The sequence below is a fragment of the Geotrypetes seraphini genome, chromosome 5 (assembly GCF_902459505.1).
Source record: "Geotrypetes seraphini chromosome 5, aGeoSer1.1, whole genome shotgun sequence".
NCBI lineage: Eukaryota > Metazoa > Chordata > Amphibia > Gymnophiona > Dermophiidae > Geotrypetes > Geotrypetes seraphini.
In genome coordinates this window covers 245,840,690-245,864,624 of record NC_047088.1, presented here as the reverse complement: position 1 = coordinate 245,864,624, position 23,935 = coordinate 245,840,690, and the positions used below count along the sequence as shown (strand labels likewise).

Sequence of the window (23,935 nt, the reverse complement as noted above, 5' to 3'; positions counted from 1 at the left end):
CTTCCTGCTGGCCAGCTAACAATTGTTCAATTCTGTGTTCCAAATATGCTTGTTTGCTTTTTAGAGCAACAATCAGACACCAAATAGTTGTGTGATCACAACAAACTAAGGAATGAATTATTTGATCTGGATAAATGGTTCAAAACTTATTTATAATTGTTCCAAACTTGCAATGCAAAAATTTATTTCCTGGGTTGATTTTGTCATAATTTGCCTAGATATTTGTCCTCAAAATATTTGTAATAAATATATTATTAAATTCGCTCTTTTAAAATACTTGGTCTTACAATCAACTTTTGAACAAATTAGAGTTCTTTAGGAGTTTTGAAGCGTATAGTTTGTTCTATCAAGACTTCTTGCCAATTCTTTCATCCTACCAATTGTCTTCCTACCAATTTTCGTCCTACCAATTGTCTGTCTTCCGTTTCACACTATTCCAACCATTTCATTTTATGATAATACATATGTTTATTAATCATACCTGGCTTGCTTGGTGGAGAGGTTTCATTACCAGCTGCTGTAGTTGTTTCTGTATAAGAAAGACATTTGAACAATTGCATTATTTCTTTAGTACATTTTAAAATGCATCCTCAAGATGAAGGCTATCCTGTTTCCCAATTATTATTTCAAATATGCATGTTATAATTTGTTGTTGAGCTGCTGATCAGCAAGTATAATTTGAAATTTTACTCTGATTTCTTTGTTAAAGGTCAGCTGTGGAGAACTACTCATCTTTGTTGAGAAAACAGCTCTACAAAGTGTTTTTGGAGGATTTAGCATCAAAAAAGTTAAGGTATAATTAATTTAAATTCGGCTTTCATATTTAACAACTATATACCTATGTTTTTGAGAAATTCTATAAAAAGTGCATAAATAAAGTTAAGCACTTAACATATCCCCCTTTTGTAAAACTGTACAAGTGGATTTTAGCGCCAGCCAACACACTGCAAAGAGCATCGGAGCTGCGCAGAGCATACAGGGTGCTGGCCAGTGCTAAAACCTGCTTGTGCGGTTTTGTAAAAGTGGGGGTTAATTATTAAATTGGCTAGTTACTAATTCTAGGCCTCACTCACCATAACATGGAACCTTATTCCTGTTTCTTTGTGTTTCTGGATAGGTAAAGTGATGTGTATGGGAAGAGAGAGAAATGAAAGAGATAAGGGAAGATTTGTGTGTATGAAGCTGAAGATAGAACGGCAGGTCAAAAGTAGGCAAGAGGTTTTATCTGTATACTGTGTATGTACCTGCATGGGTGGAGAGGTATGAGGTGTGAAAAGGCTAGAGGAGACGAGAAAGAGAGGGAAAACAGGAGTGGGCCTGTAGGGGTGTTTCCTTATTTGCACCTGAAGGTTAGGCCTCTCTGACATCATCAAGCCTGAACCATTATTTGCAAGAAATTATTCCAGCCTGAACCTAGCAAGAAGAACACATCTTTGCTGTTTCTGCTTGATGCCTTCTGGGTATGTACCAGAACTGTATTCTAGTCAAGGACATCCAGCTATGCCTATGTGATCTGCCCATGTGAATCTTGGGGGAGGCATACTCCTATGCTGTGCTTATCTATCAAAGCAGCCTCTGTCTCCCAGATAGTTCGAGACTTTATACAGAAAGGCTATTCATCTAAGTTCTGTTTCTGGATTGTCTGAAGAGGTCATCTGACGAGTTCCAAGGGAAATGTGCTAATTATAATTTAGTCTGTGCCAGGATGTGAGGGAGCTGGCATCTCATCACAGGTGTTCTTCACGCACATCTTTTATAATAATTAAGACCTGAAAAGTTACCTCGTGTGTCTCTCTGCTTGAGAGAAACCGAATCAGACCTTAAACAGATCTAGATTCCATCACATGAAGGAAACCTTTGCTGCCAACATAAATTACAGCTGTACCAGTGGCTGACGAACTCTTGTTCCTGTAACAGAAGGATTTCTATATCTGCTAAGCTGAGGAGAGACGTCTTCCATTTCACCTAATTTTGTGCCAAGGCCTAATTGTATGGTGAGAATAAGGAACTTATCTATCTTTCAGCTAGGGTTAGATAAAGTATCCAATTGTGATATAGGATTAGGCTTGTAAAGCTACTCTCTGTGATAACTGTAATAGATTGCTACTAATCAGGAATTATTATTATAAGGAGTTGTTTAGAGTGTAAGAATTAGTTTTACTTATTTATCTAGCAAGTGTGTTGTGATAATTGTGTACTGAGTTTCATATATGTAATCGGAAATTTTGTGAACAATAATTAGATATTGCTGCTGGCTTGTGAATTATATTTTTCTATTTTCATAATAAAAGTATTTCTCATTAGCCTGGGTCTGGTCGTGTAAGTAGGCTAAGCAAGCTGAACCTGGATGAGATATTATGGACTTCCCTAGAAACTAACATGCATGTATATGTTTATGTAACTGATTAGTGGACCATAAATCTTACTAAAGGCCTGTCTCTCATAGATTTGAGACTCTGGTAGTTTCCAGTATCTTTCTGTGACAATGGCTCTTGATTGACCATAACTATCTGTCTTTTAAGACCTTAAGCACCAGACCTTAGCACATCCATTAAAACTGTGGATCAACTCAGCTTTCTGTCAGGGCTCTTTGTCAGTCTTAAGTATTGGTAATTTAGAAGTCATTCCAATGTCTTGCCTGAGACTTAATGACCTGGAGGCCCAAGGTTTATCTGCATCTACATGCCAAGGATCAGATCTTATTTAGGTAAATTTCCCATAGGCCTTTGCTGACATTGGTTAGGCCAAGAGAAAATGCTGACAGCTAGCAAAGTAAGGAGGACAATGTGCTTATCAAGGTCAACATACTTCCTTTTCCTTTCTTCTTGCTGGCCCGTTAACAATTGTTCATTTCTGTGTTCAAAATATGCCTGTACGCTTTTGAGAGCAGCAATCAGACACCAAATAGTTGGGTGATCACAACAAACTAAGGAATGAAAGCGACAATGCCATACCTCAACTGAATTATTTGATCAAGGTAAATGGTTCAAAGCTTATTTATAGTTGTTCCAAACTCGCAATGCAAAAATTTATTCCTTGGGTCAATTTTGTCATAATCTGCCTAGACATTTGTCCTCAAAATATTTGTAATAAACATATTATTAAATTTCTTTTTTTAAATACTAGGACTTACAATCAACTTTTGAACAAAAATAAAGTTCTTTAGGTGTTTTGAAGCATACAGTTTGTTCTACCAATTGTCTTCCTACCAATTTTTGTCCTACCAATTGTCTGTCTCCCGTTTCACACTATTCCAACCATTTCATTTTATGATGACGCATTTGTTTATTAATCATACCTGGCTTGCTTGGTGGAGAGGTTACATTACCAGCTGCTGTAGAAACAGTTGTTTCTGTATAAGAAAGACATTTGAACAATTGCATTATTTCTTTAGTACATTTTAAAATGCATCCTCAAGATGAAGGCTACCCTCTTTCCCAATTATTATTTCAAATTTGCATGTTATAATTTCATGTTGAGCTGCTGATCAGCAAGTATAATTAGTAATTTTACTCTAATTTCTTTGCTAAAGGTCAGCTGTGGAGGACTAGTCAACTTTTTTGGGGAAAACAGCTCTACAAACGGCCTCTTTTACAACGCCGCACTAGCTGCTGCGCTACTCTCACGACCCTGAGCCCATAGAGATTTAAAGGGCTTTGGGGCTGTTGCCGCGCGGCTTTGCTAAAGAGGCCGAAAGTGTTTTCCGTGTGTCTGTTTTTTTTCCGAACTTATTATTAACTAATGGATTTGCAGGATTTAGCATCATAAAAGCCCAGGTATAATTAATTTAAATTTAAATTTCATATGTAACAACTACAGTGCACACCAATGTTTGAACAATCTGGGGAAAATTCTACAAAAAGTGCATTATTAAAAATTGCTTATAAAGTTAAGCACTTAACATATCCCCCTTTTATACAACCGTGCATGCAATGTTTAACGCCAGCCAGTGCACTGAATGCTCCGCTCTGCTCCAATGCTCCTTTGTTTATTAATCATATCTGGCTTGCTTGGTGTGGAGGTTGTAATACCAGGTGTTGTAGGACTTACAATCAACTTTTGAACAAAAATAAAGCTCTTTAGCCGTTTTGAAGCATACAGTTTGTTCTACCAATTGACTTCTTACCAATTCTCACATCCTACCAATTGTCTTCCTACCAATTTTTGTCCTACCAATTGTCTGTCTCCCGTTTCACACTATTCCAACCATTTCATTTTATGATGACACATTTGTTTATTAATCATACCTGGCTTGCTTGTTGCAGAGGTTACATTACCAGCTGCTGTAGAAACAGTTGTTTCTGTATAAGAAAGACATTTGAACAATTGCATTATTTCTTTAGTACATTTTAAAATGCATCCTCAAGATGAAGGCTACCCTCTTTCCCAATTATTATTTCAAATTTGCATGTTATAATTTCATGTTGAGCTGCTGATCAGCAAGTATAATTAGTAATTTTACTCTAATTTCTTTGCTAAAGGTCAGCTGTGGAGGACTAATCAACTTTTTTGGGGAAAACAGCTCTACAAACGGCCTCTTTTACAACGCCGCGCTAGCTGCTGCGCTACTCTCACGACCCTGAGCCCATAGAGATTTAAAGGGCTTTGGGGCTGTTGCCGCGCGGCTTTGCTAAAGAGGCCGAAAGTGTTTTCCGTGTGTCTGTTTTTTTTTCCGAACTTATTATTAACTAATGGATTTGCAGGATTTAGCATCATAAAAGCCCAGGTATAATTAATTTAAATTTAAATTTCATATGTAACAACTATAGTGCACACCAATGTTTGAACAATCTGGGGAAAATTCTACAAAAAGTGCATTATTAAAAATTGCTTATAAAGTTAAGCACTTAACATATCCCCCTTTTATACAACCGTGCATGCAATGTTTAACGCCAGCCAGTGCACTGAATGCTCCGCTCTGCTCCGATGCTCCTTTGTTTATTAATCATATCTGGCTTGCTTGGTGTGGAGGTTGTAATACCAGGTGTTGTAGGACTTACAATCAACTTTTGAACAAAAATAAAGCTCTTTAGCCGTTTTGAAGCATACAGTTTGTTCTACCAATTGACTTCTTACCAATTCTCACATCCTACCAATTGTCTTCCTACCAATTTTTGTCCTACCAATTGTCTGTCTCCCGTTTCACACTATTCCAACCATTTCATTTTATGATGACACATTTGTTTATTAATCATACCTGGCTTGCTTGTTGCAGAGGTTACATTACCAGCTGCTGTAGAAACAGTTGTTTCTGTATAAGAAAGACATTTGAACAATTGCATTATTTCTTTAGTACATTTTAAAATGCATTCTCAAGGTGAAGGCTACCCTCTTTCCCAATTATCATTTCAAATTTGCACGTTATTGGTGAACTGTATAACTTGAAAATTTTATTCTTCTTTTTCAACCAAATTTCAGCTTTTATGAGAAAACAGCTCTACAGAATTCATTATGAACTAAAGGCTCCTTTTATCAAACTGCGCTAGCGGGTTTAGCGCACGCGACTTTTAATCACGCGCTAACCCCCGCGCTGGCCAAAAAACTACCGCCTGCTCAAGGCAGACGTTAGCTGCTAGCACGGCCGGCGGTTTAACGTGCGCTATTATGCGCGATAAACCGCTAGCGTGGCTTGATAAAAGAAGCCCTAAGTGTCCCTTTCGCAATGCTGCAGCAAGGATGCTGCCGAGTTGAATGCACCGAAACCCTTAGGAATTGAATGGACAGTACTCACCACAGCAGCATCACTACCATGGCTTTGTAAAAGATTCCCTAACTGCTTTGCAGGATTTTGCATCATAAAAATCCAGCAATAATTAATTTAACTCCACTTTCATATGTAACAGCTATACAATAGTGTTTGCAAACCCTATACATGTATGCAATACACCCCCCCCCCCCCTTTCATTTTAAAGCCTTTTGTAGATTCTGGGCTGTTTTGCACATTTAAACATGCATAGAACACACTGAAAAATGTGCATCTTAGCACATCGGCCTTCAAATGAAAAAGAAATACACGCTTACCCCCAGAATCCTACATATGACACTCAAATATAGACACTGAAATTTCAGTGTGGATCAAAGATGTGCATGCAAATAAATTGTTTAATAAGACATTTGACATCGATTAATTGATGTGAACAAATGAATCATTGATGTTAATTGCCAATAATTTTGATTTGCATGTGCCTCTGCCCGCCTGCTGTTCCATTGCCAAAGCAGGCAACCCAAAAAGTAGGGGCATCAGCAAGTCAGGGGTGTTCTGAGAAATTCAGCTCAGGGTTACGGAATAAAGGATCTCTGTGCTCCTCTTGGCTGCTGGGAATTACACCACGTTTCACCAGGCATTAGTCTGGTGCTCAAAGTTACGCACAGGTAACATAGTAACGCTAGTGTTTAAGCCCGTTACATTAACGGGTGCTAGTAGAGCCTCCTTCCCTCACATGTGCCCTATTTTCAGCCCCAGCTCCAAACCCATTTTTACGCCCCTCCCTCCCACCACGGTCCAACAGCACCTCTTCCCTGCGCCCCCGATCAGCAGCACCTCTTCCCTGCTCCCCCGGTCAGCAGCACCTCTTCCCTGCTTCCCTGGTCAGCAGCACCTCTTTCCAGCTCCCCCGGTTCCTCTTCCCTGCTTCCCCAGTCAGCAGCACATCTTCCCTGCTCCCCCTGGTCAGCAGTACCTCTTCCATGCTCCCCTGGTCAGCAGGACCTCTTCCCTGCTCCCCCGGTCCCTCTTCTCTGATCCCCCGGTCAGCAGCACATCTTCCCTGCTCTCCCGGTCCCTCTTTCCTGCTCCACCGGTCAGCAGCACCTCTTCCATGCTCCCCTGGTCAGCAGCACCTCTTCCATGCTCAGCAGTACCTCTTCCCTGCTCCCCTGGTCCCTCTTCCCTGATCCCCCGCTCAGCAGCACATCTTCCCTGCTCTCCCGGTCCCTCTTTCCTGCTCCACCGGTCAGCAGCACCTCTTCCATGCTCCCCTGGTCAGCAGCACCTCTTCCATGCTCAGCAGTACCTCTTCCCTGCTCCCCTGGTCCCTCTTCCCTGATCCCCCGCTCAGCAGCACATCTTCCCTGCTCCCCTGTCTCTCTTTCCTGTTCCCCTGGTCAGCAGCAACTCTTCACAAATCTCTCGCCTGTAGCAGCGGCCGCAGCACTCTACACACGCTGCTTCACGGCCTTCAACTGCCCTGATTTGATTTGCCGCATCTCTGATGATGTCATCAGGGACGCGGTGGAGCAATCAGGGCAGTTGAAGGGCGTGAAGCAGCGTGTGTAGAGTGCTGCGGCCGCTGCTAGAGGCGAGAGGTTTGTGGGGACCGTGTGAAGGGGGGGGCGGCAAGGGAGTAAGGGTAGCGGTCAGACAGCGTGAAGGGGTTCGTGTGCGCCGGGGGGGATGGGGGCGATGACGACGACGATCTGGCTTACACGGAAACCAACTCCTCCTGGGGTCCGCGGGAAGGGAAGGGTGGGGTGGCAAAGGACTTGGGTCCCGGGCGGCGGGGTTAGCTTTTCGGATCGTCCCGGGGGGGGTGAGGAGGCGGTCTTTGTACCCCAGTCGGCTTGTGGAGGCGATCGTCGGCTGGCTCGGAGCAGGCTTGTGAAGGCGATCGTCAGCGTGTAAAGAAACTTCCGTATTGTGAGGTGGCTGTGACGTGAAACCCGCGCATGCGCACTCGTGTTTTCGCGACGGACCAGGGAACACGTTTTTTTAGTGCGCATGCGCGGCCTATCATTTTATTATATTAGATAGTAAATGACGGCAGATAAAGACCCGAATGGTCCATCCAGTCGGCCCAACCTGATTCAATTTAAATTTTTTTTCTTCTTAGCTATTTCTGGGCAAGAATCCAAAGCTCTACCCGGTACTGTGCTTGGGTTCCAACTGCCGAAATCTCTGTCAAAACCGACTCCAGCCCATCTACACTGTCCCAGCCATTGAAGCCCTCCCCAGCCCATCCTCCACCAAATGGCCATACACAGACACAGACCATGCAAGTCTGCCCAGTACTGGCCTTAGTTCAATTTTTAATATTATTTTCTTCTTTGAACTCCGTCATCATTTTCCTCTCCACCACCTCTCTCAGGAGTGCATTCCAGGCATCCACTACCCTCTCCGTAAAGTAGAATTTCCTAACATTGCCTTTGAATCTATCACCCCTCAACCTCAAATCATGTCCTCTGGTTTTACCATTTTCCTTTCTCTGGAAAAGATTTAGTTCTACGTTAATACCCTTCAAGTATTTGAACGTCTGAATCATATCTCCCCTGTCCCTCCTTTCCTCTAGAGCAGGGGTGTCCAACCTGCGGCCCCGTGAAATATTTTGTTCGGCTCCAGTTGAGGGCTCCCTCCTCTGTCTTGCTGCAGCATTTGCGCGGCCCCAGAAAATTTTTTGGGGGCTGATGCAGCCCCGGAAAGCCAAAAGGTTGGACACCCCTGCTCTAGAGTATACATATTCAGGGCTTCCAGTCTCTCCTCAAACGTCTTCTGGCACAAGCCTCCTATCATTTTCATCGCCCTCCTCTGGCCTTGATTCAATAAAGTCCACCCAAAGTTAGGTGCGGATATCGGCACCGATTCTATAAAACAAAGGCGCCCATTATAGAATCACGCTTAGAACTGGCTAAGTATGCTTAGGCATTGCTCAACATGCTAACACTTTGATGCCCCCAATTTATGCCTGGGTTTTTTTCACCTAAAGTTAGGTGAGGATATCAGAGCCCAGCAGCATCTAATTCACAAAGAGGCTCCAAACTCAAAAACACGCCCATGATCTGCAACCCAACCATCTCCACTTTTAGTGAGGCGCTTTGAGCTAGGTGCCTACTTTTTATAGAATTGAGTTATTCAAGTTAGGCGCCTAACATTCAGTTGTCCAATTGAAGCTGATTGTGAGGTGCTGAGTGCCAATATCAGCACCGATGAATCCTGTTGCTCAAGTTAGGTACCGATATGATGCTCTGTTTGTTTAGGATTAATGTATGAAAAACATGTTGCTCAAAACAGGTAAGATCAATGGTTTCCAACGCTTGGCCCCCTGAAGTCCTTCATTGAGGCCCTCAAACCATTTTGTATGGAAAATAAGTAAACGTAAGAGGACAAAAAGGCCACTGAGAAGGTAAAGAAAAAGAGGTAAGCTTTCGTAAACTACAAAAGATTGCCGAAAGAGGAAGAGAGGCAAAAATATCTGGAAAAGTAAAGAGAAGCTGGTCAAGTAGTCAGGAAAGCAAAGACACAAATGGAAGAAAAAATAGCTGACATGATAAAAAGCGGAGACAAGTTTAAGATATATTAGTGATAGGAATAAGTGCAAAAGTGGCATGGTGAGACTCAAAGGTGAAGGGGAGAAATATGGAGAAGCTGTTAAAGATAAGGCTGAATTGCTTAACAAATATTTCTGTTCTTTATTCACAGCTGAAGCGCCGGAAGCAGGACCATAGAAGACAAACACACATAGTGATAGAAGTGTGGTAGACCCTGATCGATTTTCAGAGGATTGTGTTCGTGAGGAGTTAGTTAAACGGAAGGTGGACAAAGCAATGGGGCCAGATGATGTACATCTGAGGGTACTGAAGGAACCTAGGGAAGTTCTGGTATTTCTGCTGGCTAACCTTTTCAATGCTTCTTTTGAATCAGGAGTGGTACCATAGGACTGGAGAAGGGAAAAATGGAAGTAAGGAAGAAGTAGGGAGGCCAGTAAGACCGACTTCTGTGGTAGGTAAATTCATGGAAACACTTTTAAAACAAATAGTAAAGTTTCTGGAATCCAGTGGATTACAGGACCCAAGGCAACATGGTCTCACTAGAAGCAGGTCTTGTTAGACAAATCTGATCAATTTCTTTGATTGGGTGAGCAGAGAATTGGATAGAGGGAGTGCGTTAGATGTGGTGTATTTAGATTTTAGCAAAGCCTTTCACAGTATTCCACACAGACGTCTAATAAATAAACTGAGTGCTCTCAGGGTGGGTCCCAAAGTGACAGGCTGGGTCAAGAACTGGTTAAGTGTAAGGCGTCAAAGGGTAGTGATCAATGGCGATCACTCTGAGGAAAGGGATATTACCAGTGGTGTGCCTCAAGGTTTGGTTCATGGGCCTGTTCTTTTTAACATTTTTTTGCTGAAGGATTGTCAGGTAAGATTTGCCTCTTTGCGGATCAGACCAAAATCTGCAATAGAGTAGACACCCCTGATGGTGTGAATAGCACGAGGAAGGACCTAGTGAAGTTTGAAGAATGGTCTGAAATTTGGCGCTATGGTTTAATGCTAAGAAACGCAAGGTCTTGCATTTGGGCTGCCATCATGTTTCTATGTTTCAAACAGCTGCCTGAAATACTCTTCAAATCCTGTAAATGTGTTCATTTCAATCAAGCCCACTCGATGTAGTAACTGCAAACAATTTCTTTTTTTTTAATTATTTATTTATCAAATTTTTACATGTTATAAATCAAGTATCCACTTGTACAGAAAGTTGAAGAAAAGCAGGAAAATAATACTCAAAAGTAAAATACATGGTAATCAAGTAAAATAAAATAAAATTTTTAGCTTAAATTCAGCTCAAGTCCTCAAAATTAGATCCAAGAAGGATAAGGTGGACTTAGTTGCAAACAATTTCTTAAGTGTGTTACTGAGGTGTCTCATTTATGGAATCTGTTGACAAGATGAAGGCTACCCTCTTTCCCAAATATCATTTCAAATTTGCACGTTATAATTTATTGGTGAACTGTATAATCACACCAATCAAAGGTGCCTACCAGAAAGAAGTTATCCAATTCCTCTGGGTTCTGACACGTTTCGCCAGACCGGCTCTCATGTCCTCCAATGTTTCACTTCCTCTTTGAAACTTTGAAGGACATGAGATCACATTCGTATTTAAGTATTCATCAGTGGGTTCTCTGAGGAAGCCGGTCTGGCGAAACGTGCCAGAACCCAGAGGAATCGGATACCTTCTTTAAGATGAGTACAAATCTTGGATCGCTTAGCGACCACTTAAGCGATTAAAGTGCAGTGACTGAACACAAAAGGCACAGCTTACGGGGTAAAACCCCGTTTGTGATTTTTTTTTTTTTTTTTTTTTACCATTCATTTGGTTCTGAGCACTTTTTATATTTTGTAAGGAACTGTCCAGAGAGGACATGAACACAGCTATCGTCGCTTTATCCGGTTTGCTATTTGGATAGCAGGCTCAATATCACTGCTATCTGGAGAATGGCACTAGTCACTGCTAAATCTGTATTTTCAACGGGCTCTTTAGGATTATTGCATGGGAATATGTAGCTCTGGTTGAAACCAAACATGTTTGCTCTCAAAATAAGCCAAAGCCGTTAGTCTTTTCTTCCCCTCAGTTGAAACACCATCACAAACTATTCCAATCATTTCATTTTGTAATGGGTCTTTTTTAGTATTCCTCTTACCTGAGTTCAATGTTGTAGTAGCTTTGCTAGTGCTTGCAGTGCTGCTAGTTGCGTGGAGACCTTGAAGAGAATAAAACGTATCTTAACATGCATTTCTTTAATATCTTTTAAAAATGCATCTAGAAGATGAATGTTACTTCAGTTTGTTAGTTAAGACTTTGAGTTCAAATTTTCAACTCGTGATTCTGAGTATCCAGATTTAATTCATCTGTGATGGCTGGCATTTTAAAAATGTTGACTGCCCTAGTTGAATATTGACCTGTGAAATCAGTTAGCATAGCAGGGTTTAAAAAAAGGTTTGGATAATTTCCTAAAAGAAAAGTCCCTAGATAATGGCTTAAGGAAATCCACTGCTTATTCCTAGGATAAGCAGCATAAAATCTGCTTTTCTCCTTGTGATCTTGCCAGGTATCTTTGACCCGGGTTACCCACTGTTAGAAACAGGATACTGGGCTTGATGGAACTTCGGCCTTTCCCAGTATGGGAATTCTTATGCTCTTATTGAAAAGTAAGCACTTCTTTTTTTTCACATCCTTGAACACAATTATGTGCTTACTGCACCCTGCTCCCAGTGGGCATTTAAAGAGCTAAATCATGGCCAACCTGAGTGTGTCCATGAGCCCTTATTTATATCTCGTCTTCCCCAAGGAGCTCAGAACGGCTTATATGGTAACATATATAATAGTTAGCAAAGAAGGCACATCACAATTAACAACAAGACACAGAAGACTAAGGCAATATGGGTACAGTGAGATGCTTCTAGTTTAATTGTTCTGGCTTAGCAGACACTTGGAGCCTGAATCATGCACAGGGAGCGAGTCAGATAAACATCTTTAAGAGTACAGTCGTTTGGGACATCAGAGGTGGGAAGGGAAGGAATAAAAGCACCCTCATCAAAAAAGATGCTTGACCATGAACCAAGACCCCCACTTTTGGGCCTTTTTTGGCCCCAAATTCTCAGTTATATTCGAATATATACATAGAAACATAGAAATATAACGGCAGATAAAGGCCAAACGGCCCATCTAGTCTGCCCATCCGCAGTAACCATTATCTCTCTCCCGATTGGCTGAGGTTCCTAAGATTTGCATCTCCTCTTCTTATAGGCTAAGGCTCTTACACCTGCATTGTGATGTCATAGAACTTTATGGTTATAGAAACAGAGGAACATGACGGCAGATAAAGGCCAAATGGCCCATCTAGTCTGCCCATCCGCAGTAACCATTATCTCTTTCTCTCTCCGAGAGATCCCACGTGCCTATCCCAGGCCCTCTTGAATTCAGACACAGTCTCTGTTTCCACCACTTCTTCCGGGAGACTGTTCCACGCATCTACCACCCTTTCCGTAAAAAAAGTATTTCCTCAGATTACTCCGTAGCTTACTGGCCTATAGTTCCCTACTTCTTCCTTACTTCCACTTTTGTGGAGATGTATGATGGCACAGCTGCCAGAACACATTTGGTGAAACAGCATCTGTCCCTAGTTACCTAGTATGCCTCATGGGAAGTTCACCCTATCAAAGTTTGTTATAGCTAGGGAAATCCAAAGCACCACTTTTATTATTTTATTTTAATGTATCTTTAATCTATCTTCATTGTAAACCGCTTTGAACCTCACGGTATAGTGGTATATAAGAAATCAAATAATGATCAGATGGAGTGTGTGAGGCAAACGCACCAAGCAACCTGCAAGGCTCTTCTGAACAAGACTGCAGGAACAATTTAAAAATGTAATGAACTGGACATGCACATTTACAATTTGACAGAAGGGTGAATGCCCCCTTCCATTGTTGGCATGTTGGTATGAAGGACTCAGTGGGAAGGCTCTGGTAGTATGTCTCAGTAGAATAACAGAAGCTGTTTGGATCTACAGGGAGGCTGTTGGAGGGGTGTACAAGGGGTGGTTATGGGTGTGAATATGTCATGTGGGATGGGGGATGTAAGTGGTATGTGCATTAGAGAGTGAAATGGTAGCCCGGTTAGGTTATAAAAGTTAGACAGTTCTAAATCTAATAGATGCTGGCACTGTCATCTAGACCAGTGGTATTCAACCCAGTCCTCATGGACCACCTGGCCAGTCGGGTTTTCAGGATATCCACAATGAATACGGATGACAGAGACTTTGAAAACCCGACTGGGCAGGTGGTCCCTGAGGACTGGGTTGAATACCATTGATCTAGACATTGGGACATTGGATCATCTGTTGTTCTATTGTCCTTTGATACTCAACTTTTGGAAGTCAATATGGGGACAGATTAATCTCATTCTGGAATCTGTAATTCATTTGACATATGAGGTAGTTATATGTGGAACACTTTTGTATGTTAAGCCCCCCATGGATCGTTATAAATGCCAGCTTTTTCTGAGTATGACTGAGATAGCCATAGAGATGATAACTTGTAATTGGAAAAACTTAATTTTTATTTTTGGCGGGCGAGCTTATGTTTAAGCTATAGAAAATGAATGCTGACATATTAGGGCATTCTAAGATATTTAACTTAGTTTGGGGGTCCATTGACGTCCTTTGTACAATTGTTATAGTTCTTTTATTCTTCTTTTCATTGGTATAATTCAGACACATCCGGGGCGGGGAGGGAGGGGAGGGATATATCTTTAGTGTGATTCCTTGATATAATTGTGGGGTGGGGGGGCTTATATTATTGCATTGCTACTGATTGTATTTAAGTGCTTATCTGTTAGTGTTACTGATACGAATATTGTGTTGCACTTTTTGTTAGTAGGAAAATCAATAAAGATTTAAAATAAAATAAAAAAATAAATGGTAGCCAACAATGACCTACTTGTAGTTGTAACTATATAGCTGAAACTATGACTTAACTGTATTAATACTTATACTGATCTACCTATCCCCCTCCTTTACAAAGCCATGCTAGCATTTTTAGTGCCGGCCACCGCGGTAAGGACTCCAATGATCAGAGGAATTCTATGAGTGTTGGAGTTCTTACCGCCAAGGTCGGCGCTAACAATGCTAGTGCGGCTTTGTAAAGTTGGGAAAATACTAGCAACCCTATTGAATGTCCACATCAATCTGTCCATTGTAACTTCCTGGGTAACTGATCCAACCTCTTGTAATGTAATCCAACCTTGACCTGAATAGTTAAAGGTGTGACACAGTGGTTGAAGCTACAGCCTCGGCACCCTGGGGTTGTGGGTTCAAACCCCGTTCTGCTCCTTGTGACCCTGGGCAAGTCACTCAGTCCTCCATAGCCTCAGGTACATTAGATAGATTGTGAGCCCACCGGGACAGATAGGGAAAAATACTTGAGCACCTGATTGTAAAAACCGCTTAGATAATCTTGATACGGCGGTATATAAAAAACCTAATAAACTTGAAACTTGATTAACCTAACATATAGGTGGTAGCGCTGCAGTATATATGCATATCACCACTAGCCAGACAGTGGTGCTTGGGCGGAGCCAATAGTTATCCAAAAAATGGTGATATTCAGACCGCTATCTAGATAGCTACCTGGATAAAGGTAGGACAGACATATTGCTGTCCTAATCGTATCTAGTTAGGTGTTCAGATTCTGATATGTTTATACCCTCTGATCACCTTCACGGGTGGACATAAATGTCCAAAAACATCATGACCTAAAGGACCTGGCACCATCGTTTTTCTGTCCCATGATCTCACCAAGAAGAAACAGTCCAGCTCCACGTTGAAATGTTCTTTGATATACCAGCTGGGATCAGTATTGCTGACAGCTTAATTCTCTTTAATAAAATACAGTCATCTGGACAGCTGTGTAGCAAAGCCTAATTTGACCTAACTTCCAAATAGATTATAGGCCCCAAAACTCACCATAATAGTTTGGATATCGCTGCTATCAGGATAGCTGTGGTACGCCCTGCTCTGTACAGATAGTCAGCACTGCTCGCTATCTGAATTTAAATAAAACAACGCAAATGCTGTCTATGAAATTTAAGCATTGACCTGATAATCTTTTTATTTTCATTAATCTGACTGCTTCTTATCTCACTGTGAACAGCGTACCTTGTGATTCATGTCTTTTTAATAACTATTCTTTACTGTATATATTCTATGACTTCTGATATGCTTTTAAGATGTATATTTTATGATTTTATATTAAACCTAATATGTCTTTTGTGTTACTCTGTACTTTACCTTCAGCTTCCATTGAAGATGCATGATAAATCTGATCTTAAAACTTATTTATTCAAAAAATATGAAATACAAAATTGATTTTATTTTTTAAATTTATTAAGGTATTAAGCTTCGAATCAATTTATGATTATTCGTACAATCAACTGTTTTGTGTAATTTCTATTTACTATATTGTAATTAATTGCACTGTGTAATCACTATCTTCTACAAGTTTGACAAGGTTGCATTTTTTTCCTAGTACTTTTATTCCAAATTGTGTTTTCTTCTATTTTAAAAAATTGTTTTATGACTTTGCATTTCTATTCCCTAGTGTAATACCATTGTGTAAACCGCCACGAATTGATGGTTTGGCGGTATATAAAAATAAATAATTATTATTATTATTATTATTTGATTCGACCCTTTCTCCTATAAACAATGCACTTTCCACCATTATTTGGAAGTAAGCTCTCCTTTAAGCACTAAGGGGCTCATAATCAAAACAAAAATATGTCTAAAGATCCGTCCAAGTCGACACTTGGACGATCTGAAAGACACGTCGTCCAAGTGGCGATAATCAAAACGGGTTTATAGCCATATCCAGAGACTTTTTAGGCCTCTGAATCCCGCTGTGTGCCTAGATCTGAAAGGAACGTTTTTGGATGAGTGGTTAGGGTGGGATGTGGGCCGACCTAGACTTAGTCGTACTACAGGGATAATCAAAAGTTTGACGAGGCTGCCTAGACGGAACTTATAAGTTGCGACTTAAGTGATCTAAAACCAGGTATGAGTGCCCAAAAGGTATCCAAAGTGACCAGATAATCACTGCAGGGGCAAAGTAAAAACCCACAAACACACACCCCATGTTCACTGACTATGTCGCACCCTCCACAAAGTTCAGAATAAAAACGTACATACCTGCCTCTGGAACATCAGCACTTGGCATAAGAAAGCCTAGTAGAGCTGAACAGAGATGGCTTAAGTAGTCTAGGGGGTGGGCTAGTGAATCATAGAGGAGGACCCAGGCCCATAAGCCACTCTAATCACTACATTCATAGTGGAAAATGTGTGCCCACCAAACCCCCCCCAACCCTACTGTACTGCCATATAGGTGCCACCTGCAGCCATAATGTCTATTGGGGTTGTAGACAAATGAGTATAGTGGGTTTTGGGGGGGGCTCACCATGACCTGCAGGGGAGTTCTGATGACACCCTTTTTGTGAAGTTCACAGCAGTGCCCTATAAGGTGTCCCACTACTCTGTTGCCATGTCTGTGTCTCCAGTCCATCGCTTTGCTGGTCCTTCCCACGTCCTAAAGGTCTTGTTCTAGGCATTTTTGACTTGGACAATTTTTTGGATGAGAATGTGGTATAAAGATAGACATACTAGCTGTCTATATGATCAAATGGCTGGAAGCAGAAGTAGATGATTTCCGGCAAAAAAATATTTTGGACATACTTTTTCAGAATGGACATTTTGCTGCTGCCGACTTTGGGCAACTAGCACCCTACATCCCTACATCTTTTGATTATGCCCCTCCACGTCAGTGCAAAACAAAGAAAACTGCAGACACACGTACAATGATGCAGGCTGAATTTATTATATCAAATAAATAAATGCGGTTAAAAACAACACCTTAAAACAAAAAAAAAAAGGGGACCCAACACGGTCCGTGTTTCAGTAAACACGCCTTCATCAGGGGTACCAGGTTGTAAAGGGATCAAATGAAACCGCAAACAAACTATAGCCTGTACAATGATGAACGCCGGAGATCAGTCTGTGTGTGGATTACCACGCAACGGACAGATGCCCATTGGGTCAAGGTCAGATCACACAGTGCCCAATTCTTCCATTACACACTGATTCACAGAGCATATCCCTACAGATGTGCACTAGTGTAATTGATTCTAATTCTTACTTCCTCTCTAGGTTGTCTTATTTGGCTTTGGCAGTCAGTAAAGTGATCCTTTGAGCTACTCCCTTCGTTTCAAATTTCTGTTGATCTCACCTGCAGATGTCTTGCCACCTTTGGTCACGTCACTCTCAGATTTCAATTATGGTTGGAGATCGATCTCTGGGCAGTGACCAAAGTACAGCATTCTCAGTTTATCAATGTTATATTTCCGTCTCTAATTCAACACAGAGAGAGGTCTGAAGGTCATCATTAAGTTTTATGGCAACCAAGGTGATTTCCCTGGAGCAGGAAATAGCAAGTCTCCAAGAACTGAGTCTTTTTTTCCTGTGCTCCCATACAGTAAAGGACAGAGCTGGCGCCAGTTTTTTCTACCCTCAGGGTTGCTTTTATTTACAATTTGAGCTCACGAGATCCAAGATGGCCTCACATAAGAATTGGCATCCTGGGACAGACCGAAGGTCCTTCAAGACCAGTATCCTGTTTCTAACATTGGCCAACCCAGGTCCCAAGAACTTAGCTAGATCCCAAGTAGTAAAACAGATTTTATGCTGCTTATCCTAGAATAAGCAGTGGATTTCTCCAAGCCATCTCAATAATGGCCTGTGGACTTCTCTTTTAGGAAATTATTACATTACATTTTTTATATTCCACCATAGCCCTTTCGAGTTCCAGACGGATTACAATAAAGCAGATGACTGGAAACAACCCTGGTTCAACAGGCACATATTGAAAAAAATCATAAAAATAAACAGTTCAAAAATTTCTTAAATAAAACTATTTTTACAGCTTTCTAAAAACTAAATAATTAGTTTCTGATCTAACAGTGAGAGGAAGTTTATTCCAAATAGTCAGAGCTTGATAACTAGATGAAGCACTAAGTTGACGGAATAGCTTAATTGATTTAGGCAATGAAAACTGTAAACAGAATTGATTTCGTTGTCTACCAATCATTAAGGAAACTAAATCCAACCAATAAGGAGGAGCTAGGCCATGTAAAATATTAAAAACCAATACATTGACCTTATAAGTGATCCTAACAGAAACTGAACAAAGTAAGGTGTAATCCTTTCATATTTGGGAATCGAGACTTTTTTAAAATCCCGCTAAGCTAACTGATTTCACCACATTCTCTGGCAACGAATTCCAGAGTTTCATTACACGTTGTGCGAAGAAATATTTTCTCCAGTTTGTTTTAAATCTACTACTTAGTAACTTCGTCGCGTATCCCCCTAGTCCTGGTATTTTTGGAAAGAATGAACAAGCGATTCATATCTACCCTTTCCACTCCACTCATTATTTTATAGACCTCTTTCATATCACCCCGAGCCATCTCCTCTCCAAGCTGAAAAGCCCTAGTTGCTTTAGCCTCTCCTCATAGGGAAGTCGTTTCAGACCTTTTATCATTTCCGTCGCCCTTCTCTGTACCTTTTCTAATTCCGTTATATCTTTTTTGAGATACAGCGACCAGAATGGCCCTGATTCTATAAACAGCACCTTGCACCTTGGTGCCCTTGAGCTCAGGTACCAATCACCCATTAGGCACCCTAAGCATTGTTAGGCACCAGTAGGTATTAAAACATTAGGTGCACTGCCATTTAGTTCAGGTTTTTCATGGCCTAGATACGTACGCCTAAGTGAAACCACACCCAAAATCCACCCCAAATCTGCCCCTAACCATGCCTACTAGCCAGTAAGCACCTACCTTGAAGTTTTTACATTGGTTTTTAATGGTGCTTTCCATTATCAGTGCCGATTAAGCCATTAAGCCAATTAAAAAAATTACCCCCCTCCCCTTTCACAAAACTGCGTAAGAGGTTTCTAATCTACTTAGGGCTACCTTTTGGATTTGTAGGTACTTAGAGGGCCTCAGAAAAAATAGTTAATGTCTTATTAAAGAAATGACAATTTTGCTTGAGGTAAAACTCCTTTATAGTTTATAAATCTTTCCTTTCGGTTAAGTCTTAATAATAATATTGTCATTTATAGCTAAAGAGACATATGATCAAGAAACTGGGCCGCAAGTTTGAGACCACTGATTTAAAACTAAGCGGTTTACACAATTTACATACTTAGTAGTATTTAAAATAGACACATGATAAAACAAATACATAATAAAATAGACATCTGATAAAACAAACATGCAAACAATCCTCAGAAAGATACCATAGGTTAGATAATAAAAATCGTGGATAATTCATCAACTTTATCAGAAAAAGCTTATAAAAAGGCATGTACAAATAACTGGGTCTTGAGTAGATTTCTAAACCTGCCCTTTTCACAGCAATTCCTTATCTGACCCACCAAGGAGTTCCATAACTTAACTCCTGCGCAGCAGAAGGTCATTTTACCGGTCTCGACAAATCTTGGCTTCACAGACGTCCTCAGTAAAACTAAATTCTCGGAACGCCGAGATCTTTTTGGTATATGGCTGAGTAGATTATTCTTAAACAATTCTGGGATGTTTCCGTACAAGAATTGATGGCAAATCATCACTGCTTTATATTGTACGCTGAAGGCGACTGGAAGCCAATGCAATTTTTGGAGATATGGGTGAAATATGATCAAATATAGATAATCCCACTATCAATCGTGCTGCTGCGTTTTGTATAACCTGCAATGCCCTGCATCTTGCTTTTGTTATTCCAAGGTACAGGGCATTGCCCAGCAACCATGATAACAACTACAAACAATACAAAACACAGCCTTAAGACTTATCTATTCAGTGAAAAAATACGACCACATCACAGAGGCATACCACGACTCACACTGGCTCCCAATACAAGCCAGAATACACTTCAAATTCCTACTATTTAAAGCTATAAACAGAGACAGCCCAACATACTGGAACAATCAACTAATTCAATCCACCTCAACCAGACACAGGAGAACCCACACACCCACCAACCAAAAACGTCAAATGAAGAAAAATGTACGACAACCTACTGGCCACAAGAGCAGCGAAACTGGACCGAAAACTCACTAATAACATAAGAACATAATCTGCTGATCTCGACTACAGACTTCAAAACCTTCAAAAAAGAAACAAAAACCCTATTCTTCAAAAAATACATAAAACCAATATAACACAACCAGACATGTTCCAAACTCCTCTTGGCAAATCACAAAATGTTCAAACTATTCCTTAAAGTTCTGCTTAATGTCATAACAATTCTTATGTAATCCGCCTCGAACCGCAAGGTAATGTCGGAATAGAAATCACTAATGTAATGTAATGTAATCAAGTCTCGACAAAACCATAGCCTGAACAAACAGTTCAAAAATCACATGGCACTAACATTGGTTTCAGTCGGTATAACAAGTGCATTTGTGCAATGCATGCCAACACAGAAGCATGGCCTATGCAGTCTGGCTGTGCATATCAGCCCCTACTCTACAATCTCTTCTTCTTTTCCCTCAAAGATCCCAGGCTTCATATCTGTTGAGAGAGGTCCACCTCCTGTGTATTTATACCCTGCGGGAATCTGAATTTCTCTATCATGTTTCTCTTAGCCCCAACTTCTTCCAGCATATACATGTTTAGATCTTTACGTCTGTCCTCATATATTTTATGACAAAGACCATTCTGCCCTCTGAACTGATTCCATCTGATTTATATCCTTCTGAAGGTGCGACCTCCAGAACTATACACAAACTCCAAAAGAAGTACTACCGCCTCTTTTTTCCTGCTGGTTATTCCTCTCCCTATCCACCTGAGCATCCTTCTGTCTTTACCATTTCTTATTTACCGTACCGGTTTGGCCATCTTACATCCATCACACATTTACCCCCCAGACCCTGCTTTTCTTTCATGCACAGAACTTAATCGCCTAGAGTGAACCACTCCCTTCGGATTTTGCTGTCTATATTCACGACCCTACGTTTTTAAGTATTAAATCTTAGCTGCCATTCCTCGGACATTTCTAGATTCTTCCTCGTATTATCCACACCATCCAGAAAGTTTACTCTGTTACATATTTTGGTTTCTAAATTTTCCGACACTCTTTCCACATTATTGAACACAAAAACTATTGAAAAGTACCGAGGACTCAACCCTGTGGCACACCACTGGTAGCATTCCTTTCTTTGGAGTATACTCCATTTATCACTACTCTTTGGTGCCTCCCATTCAACCATTTTTTTAAATCCCAAAATCAACTGTCTGACCTCAAAATTGACAGCCTTACGAGTTCTACCTAAGTCCAGAGACTGATACCTCTATTGTAATGCCACAAAGTGCCAGTTTATTGTAAATTATCGCATCATATGTTCAAGAATAATAACACCACAAATTCCTATGCAATTAACCCATCTGCAAGCTTATCCTGAGATGGGGGTGATTTTTTTTTTCTATTTTATATCCAGCTTCCAACTGAGATCAGTTACTCTGGTGACGGTCCTCAGCTGAGGGTCATATACCAGGGCTCCATCCAGAATCCTACTGTTGTGAACCTAAGTCCAGTCATTAGGTGTCTATGTTGAACAACAGCTGAGGCTCTTGTCCCTCAGGGAATGCTGCCTCTGTCATACCTTCAGCCCAAATTAGTTTGAGGAGAAGAACCTAGACCTAGCATAGCGCAGCCCCTGGACCATCAGTTTGACCCCCAAGTCCTTGTCTAAGAGACCACATATTAAACTACATGAACACGTAAGTACTTGCTCACATATGCACCGAGCAGCTGGTAGACTGATATTTTCAAGGAAAAAAAAAATATATATATATATATACCAATACTAACTCTTTAATTGAAAATGTTAATATCTCTAACGCTGTATTAAGCTTTTCTGGTTGGAAAATGTGATCTATTTTTATTGAAAATTAAAAGCTAATTTATTTGAAAGGTGGTTGAACTTGGCTCCAACTCAGTTTTCACTACGCTGGAACATTTCCCCCATCTCCCGTGAAGAGTCGAGTCAGCCAACTTGGGGTGCTTCAGCCCCTTCTGATCCCTGGCAGGCTCTCTACCTGGCAGCAACTTTGCTGCGGTCCAGCCAGGAAGTGGGTGCACACTCGCTCACCAGTTTTTAACAGTGAAACAGTGAGGGGCTTCCAAAGTCACTGGGCCATATACCTTCAGATTTCGTTCAGCCAAAACAAGAAACGGTTGATTCCCAGTTAACCAGATTACCAAGCACAGCAGGGATTGTCTCGTCATCATGGTTCATGCGTCTGGCAGCGCCATAGAAATCAGAAGGAAGAGACTGCAGGTAGCAAAGCAAATGCAAGGCTGAACTAGTTGCCCTCTTCCTACTTCACAGAATTGAATGGACTTGGCTGCTAGCTCGAAGCACCTGCTAAGATTTCTTACCTTGCAAACAAAACGCCAGGTTACACAACAGAAGTAAAAATCTGCCCCTCATTTTTTCGTTGCCCAGAGGTAATCCTAAAGGAAACTGCTTTCCGTCCCAAGGCTGCCTTGCTTAATATCATCATAAAAGGTCCAGAGTTCATCTTCTAGTTGACGTCAGAAGTATAAAAAGTCATTTAAATATAATATTACACCTTCTTCCTGATCCCTTGGTTCTTGCTCAGTAATGACTAAACATGCAAGGTTTTACTTACAGGATTTTGCTTCCTGAAAGACTTGTTCATTATATGCGAAATGAAGAACAAACAATGAGATCATATTGTCTGTCCTGCATGGAATTATAACATAGGGCAGCAGTTATAACATATACCTCATCTCAGTATCCTTTAACCTACATGGAGCCAATGTTCAACCAGATGTAGATTGACCTGGGGACATTGTTGGGGTCAGTAACTTAACCAGCTAGAACTAATTTTCTGTGCTAGCTGGATAAGTTAGGCCAGCCCTCTGTACAGGGTACCTGGCTTAAATCTAGCCGGCTATGTTTAGTCTAGTAAATTTAGGTGAATTGCAGCTACAATCTAGCTAATTACATGGAAGAGAATTCTATAACGTAGGTGTTGACAGTCTTTTCTTATTGCATACATAAATGTTTATGATAGTAGCATCCATGCTCTTCGCCATACAAATATACCCACATAGAAATTTCAAGTCACTTAATAATGATATTCCAGATTACCTTTAGAGCAGTGGTCTCAACTCGCGGCCCAGGGGCCACATGCGGCCCGCCAGGTCCTATTTTGAGGCCCTCGGTATGTTTATCACAATCACAAAAGTAAAATAAAACCGTTTCTTGATCATTTGTTTTTTTAGCTATAAATGACAATATTATTATTAAGATTTAGCCAAAAGGAAAGATTTATAAACTATAAAGAGTTTTACCTCATGCAAAATTGTCATTTCTTTAATAAGATATTAACTATTTTTTTCTGAGGCCCTCCAAGTACCTACAAATCCAAAATGTGGCCCTGCAAATGATTTGAGTTTGAGACCACTGCTTTAGAGGATATGTTTTATACTAAAAATCCCCAATTCTTCATCAGGTCAAACAATATATAGAGGGACATTTTCAATATGACATCTAAGTCTGAGTTTGGAGATTTTGAGAAGTGCGTCCA

At 40.8% G+C, this 23,935-nt stretch overlaps 1 protein-coding gene across 14 annotated transcripts in view; it reads right to left on the bottom strand.

Moving 5' to 3' along the window:
- Nucleotides 1-22,863, bottom strand: part of MUC13 (mucin 13, cell surface associated) — a 104,617-nt gene extending 81,754 nt beyond the window's left edge. For 6 of the 14 annotated variants that reach the window (XM_033944687.1, XM_033944697.1, XM_033944701.1 and 3 more), the window contains exons 1-6: nucleotides 22,758-22,863; nucleotides 11,409-11,468; nucleotides 5,198-5,251; nucleotides 4,248-4,301; nucleotides 3,299-3,352; nucleotides 482-529 (exon numbers count right to left, since the gene is read on the bottom strand). In XM_033944687.1, coding sequence (XP_033800578.1) covers nucleotides 482-529; nucleotides 3,299-3,352; nucleotides 4,248-4,301; nucleotides 5,198-5,251; nucleotides 11,409-11,468; nucleotides 22,758-22,809 — 322 coding nt within the window. In that variant the 5' untranslated portion in view covers nucleotides 22,810-22,863. The remainder of the gene's footprint in view (nucleotides 1-481; nucleotides 530-3,298; nucleotides 3,353-4,247; nucleotides 4,302-5,197; nucleotides 5,252-11,408; nucleotides 11,469-22,757) is intronic. The other 8 variants (XM_033944688.1, XM_033944692.1, XM_033944689.1 and 5 more) reach the window with 5 other exon arrangements.
- Between the last annotated feature and the right edge of the window lie 1,072 nt (nucleotides 22,864-23,935).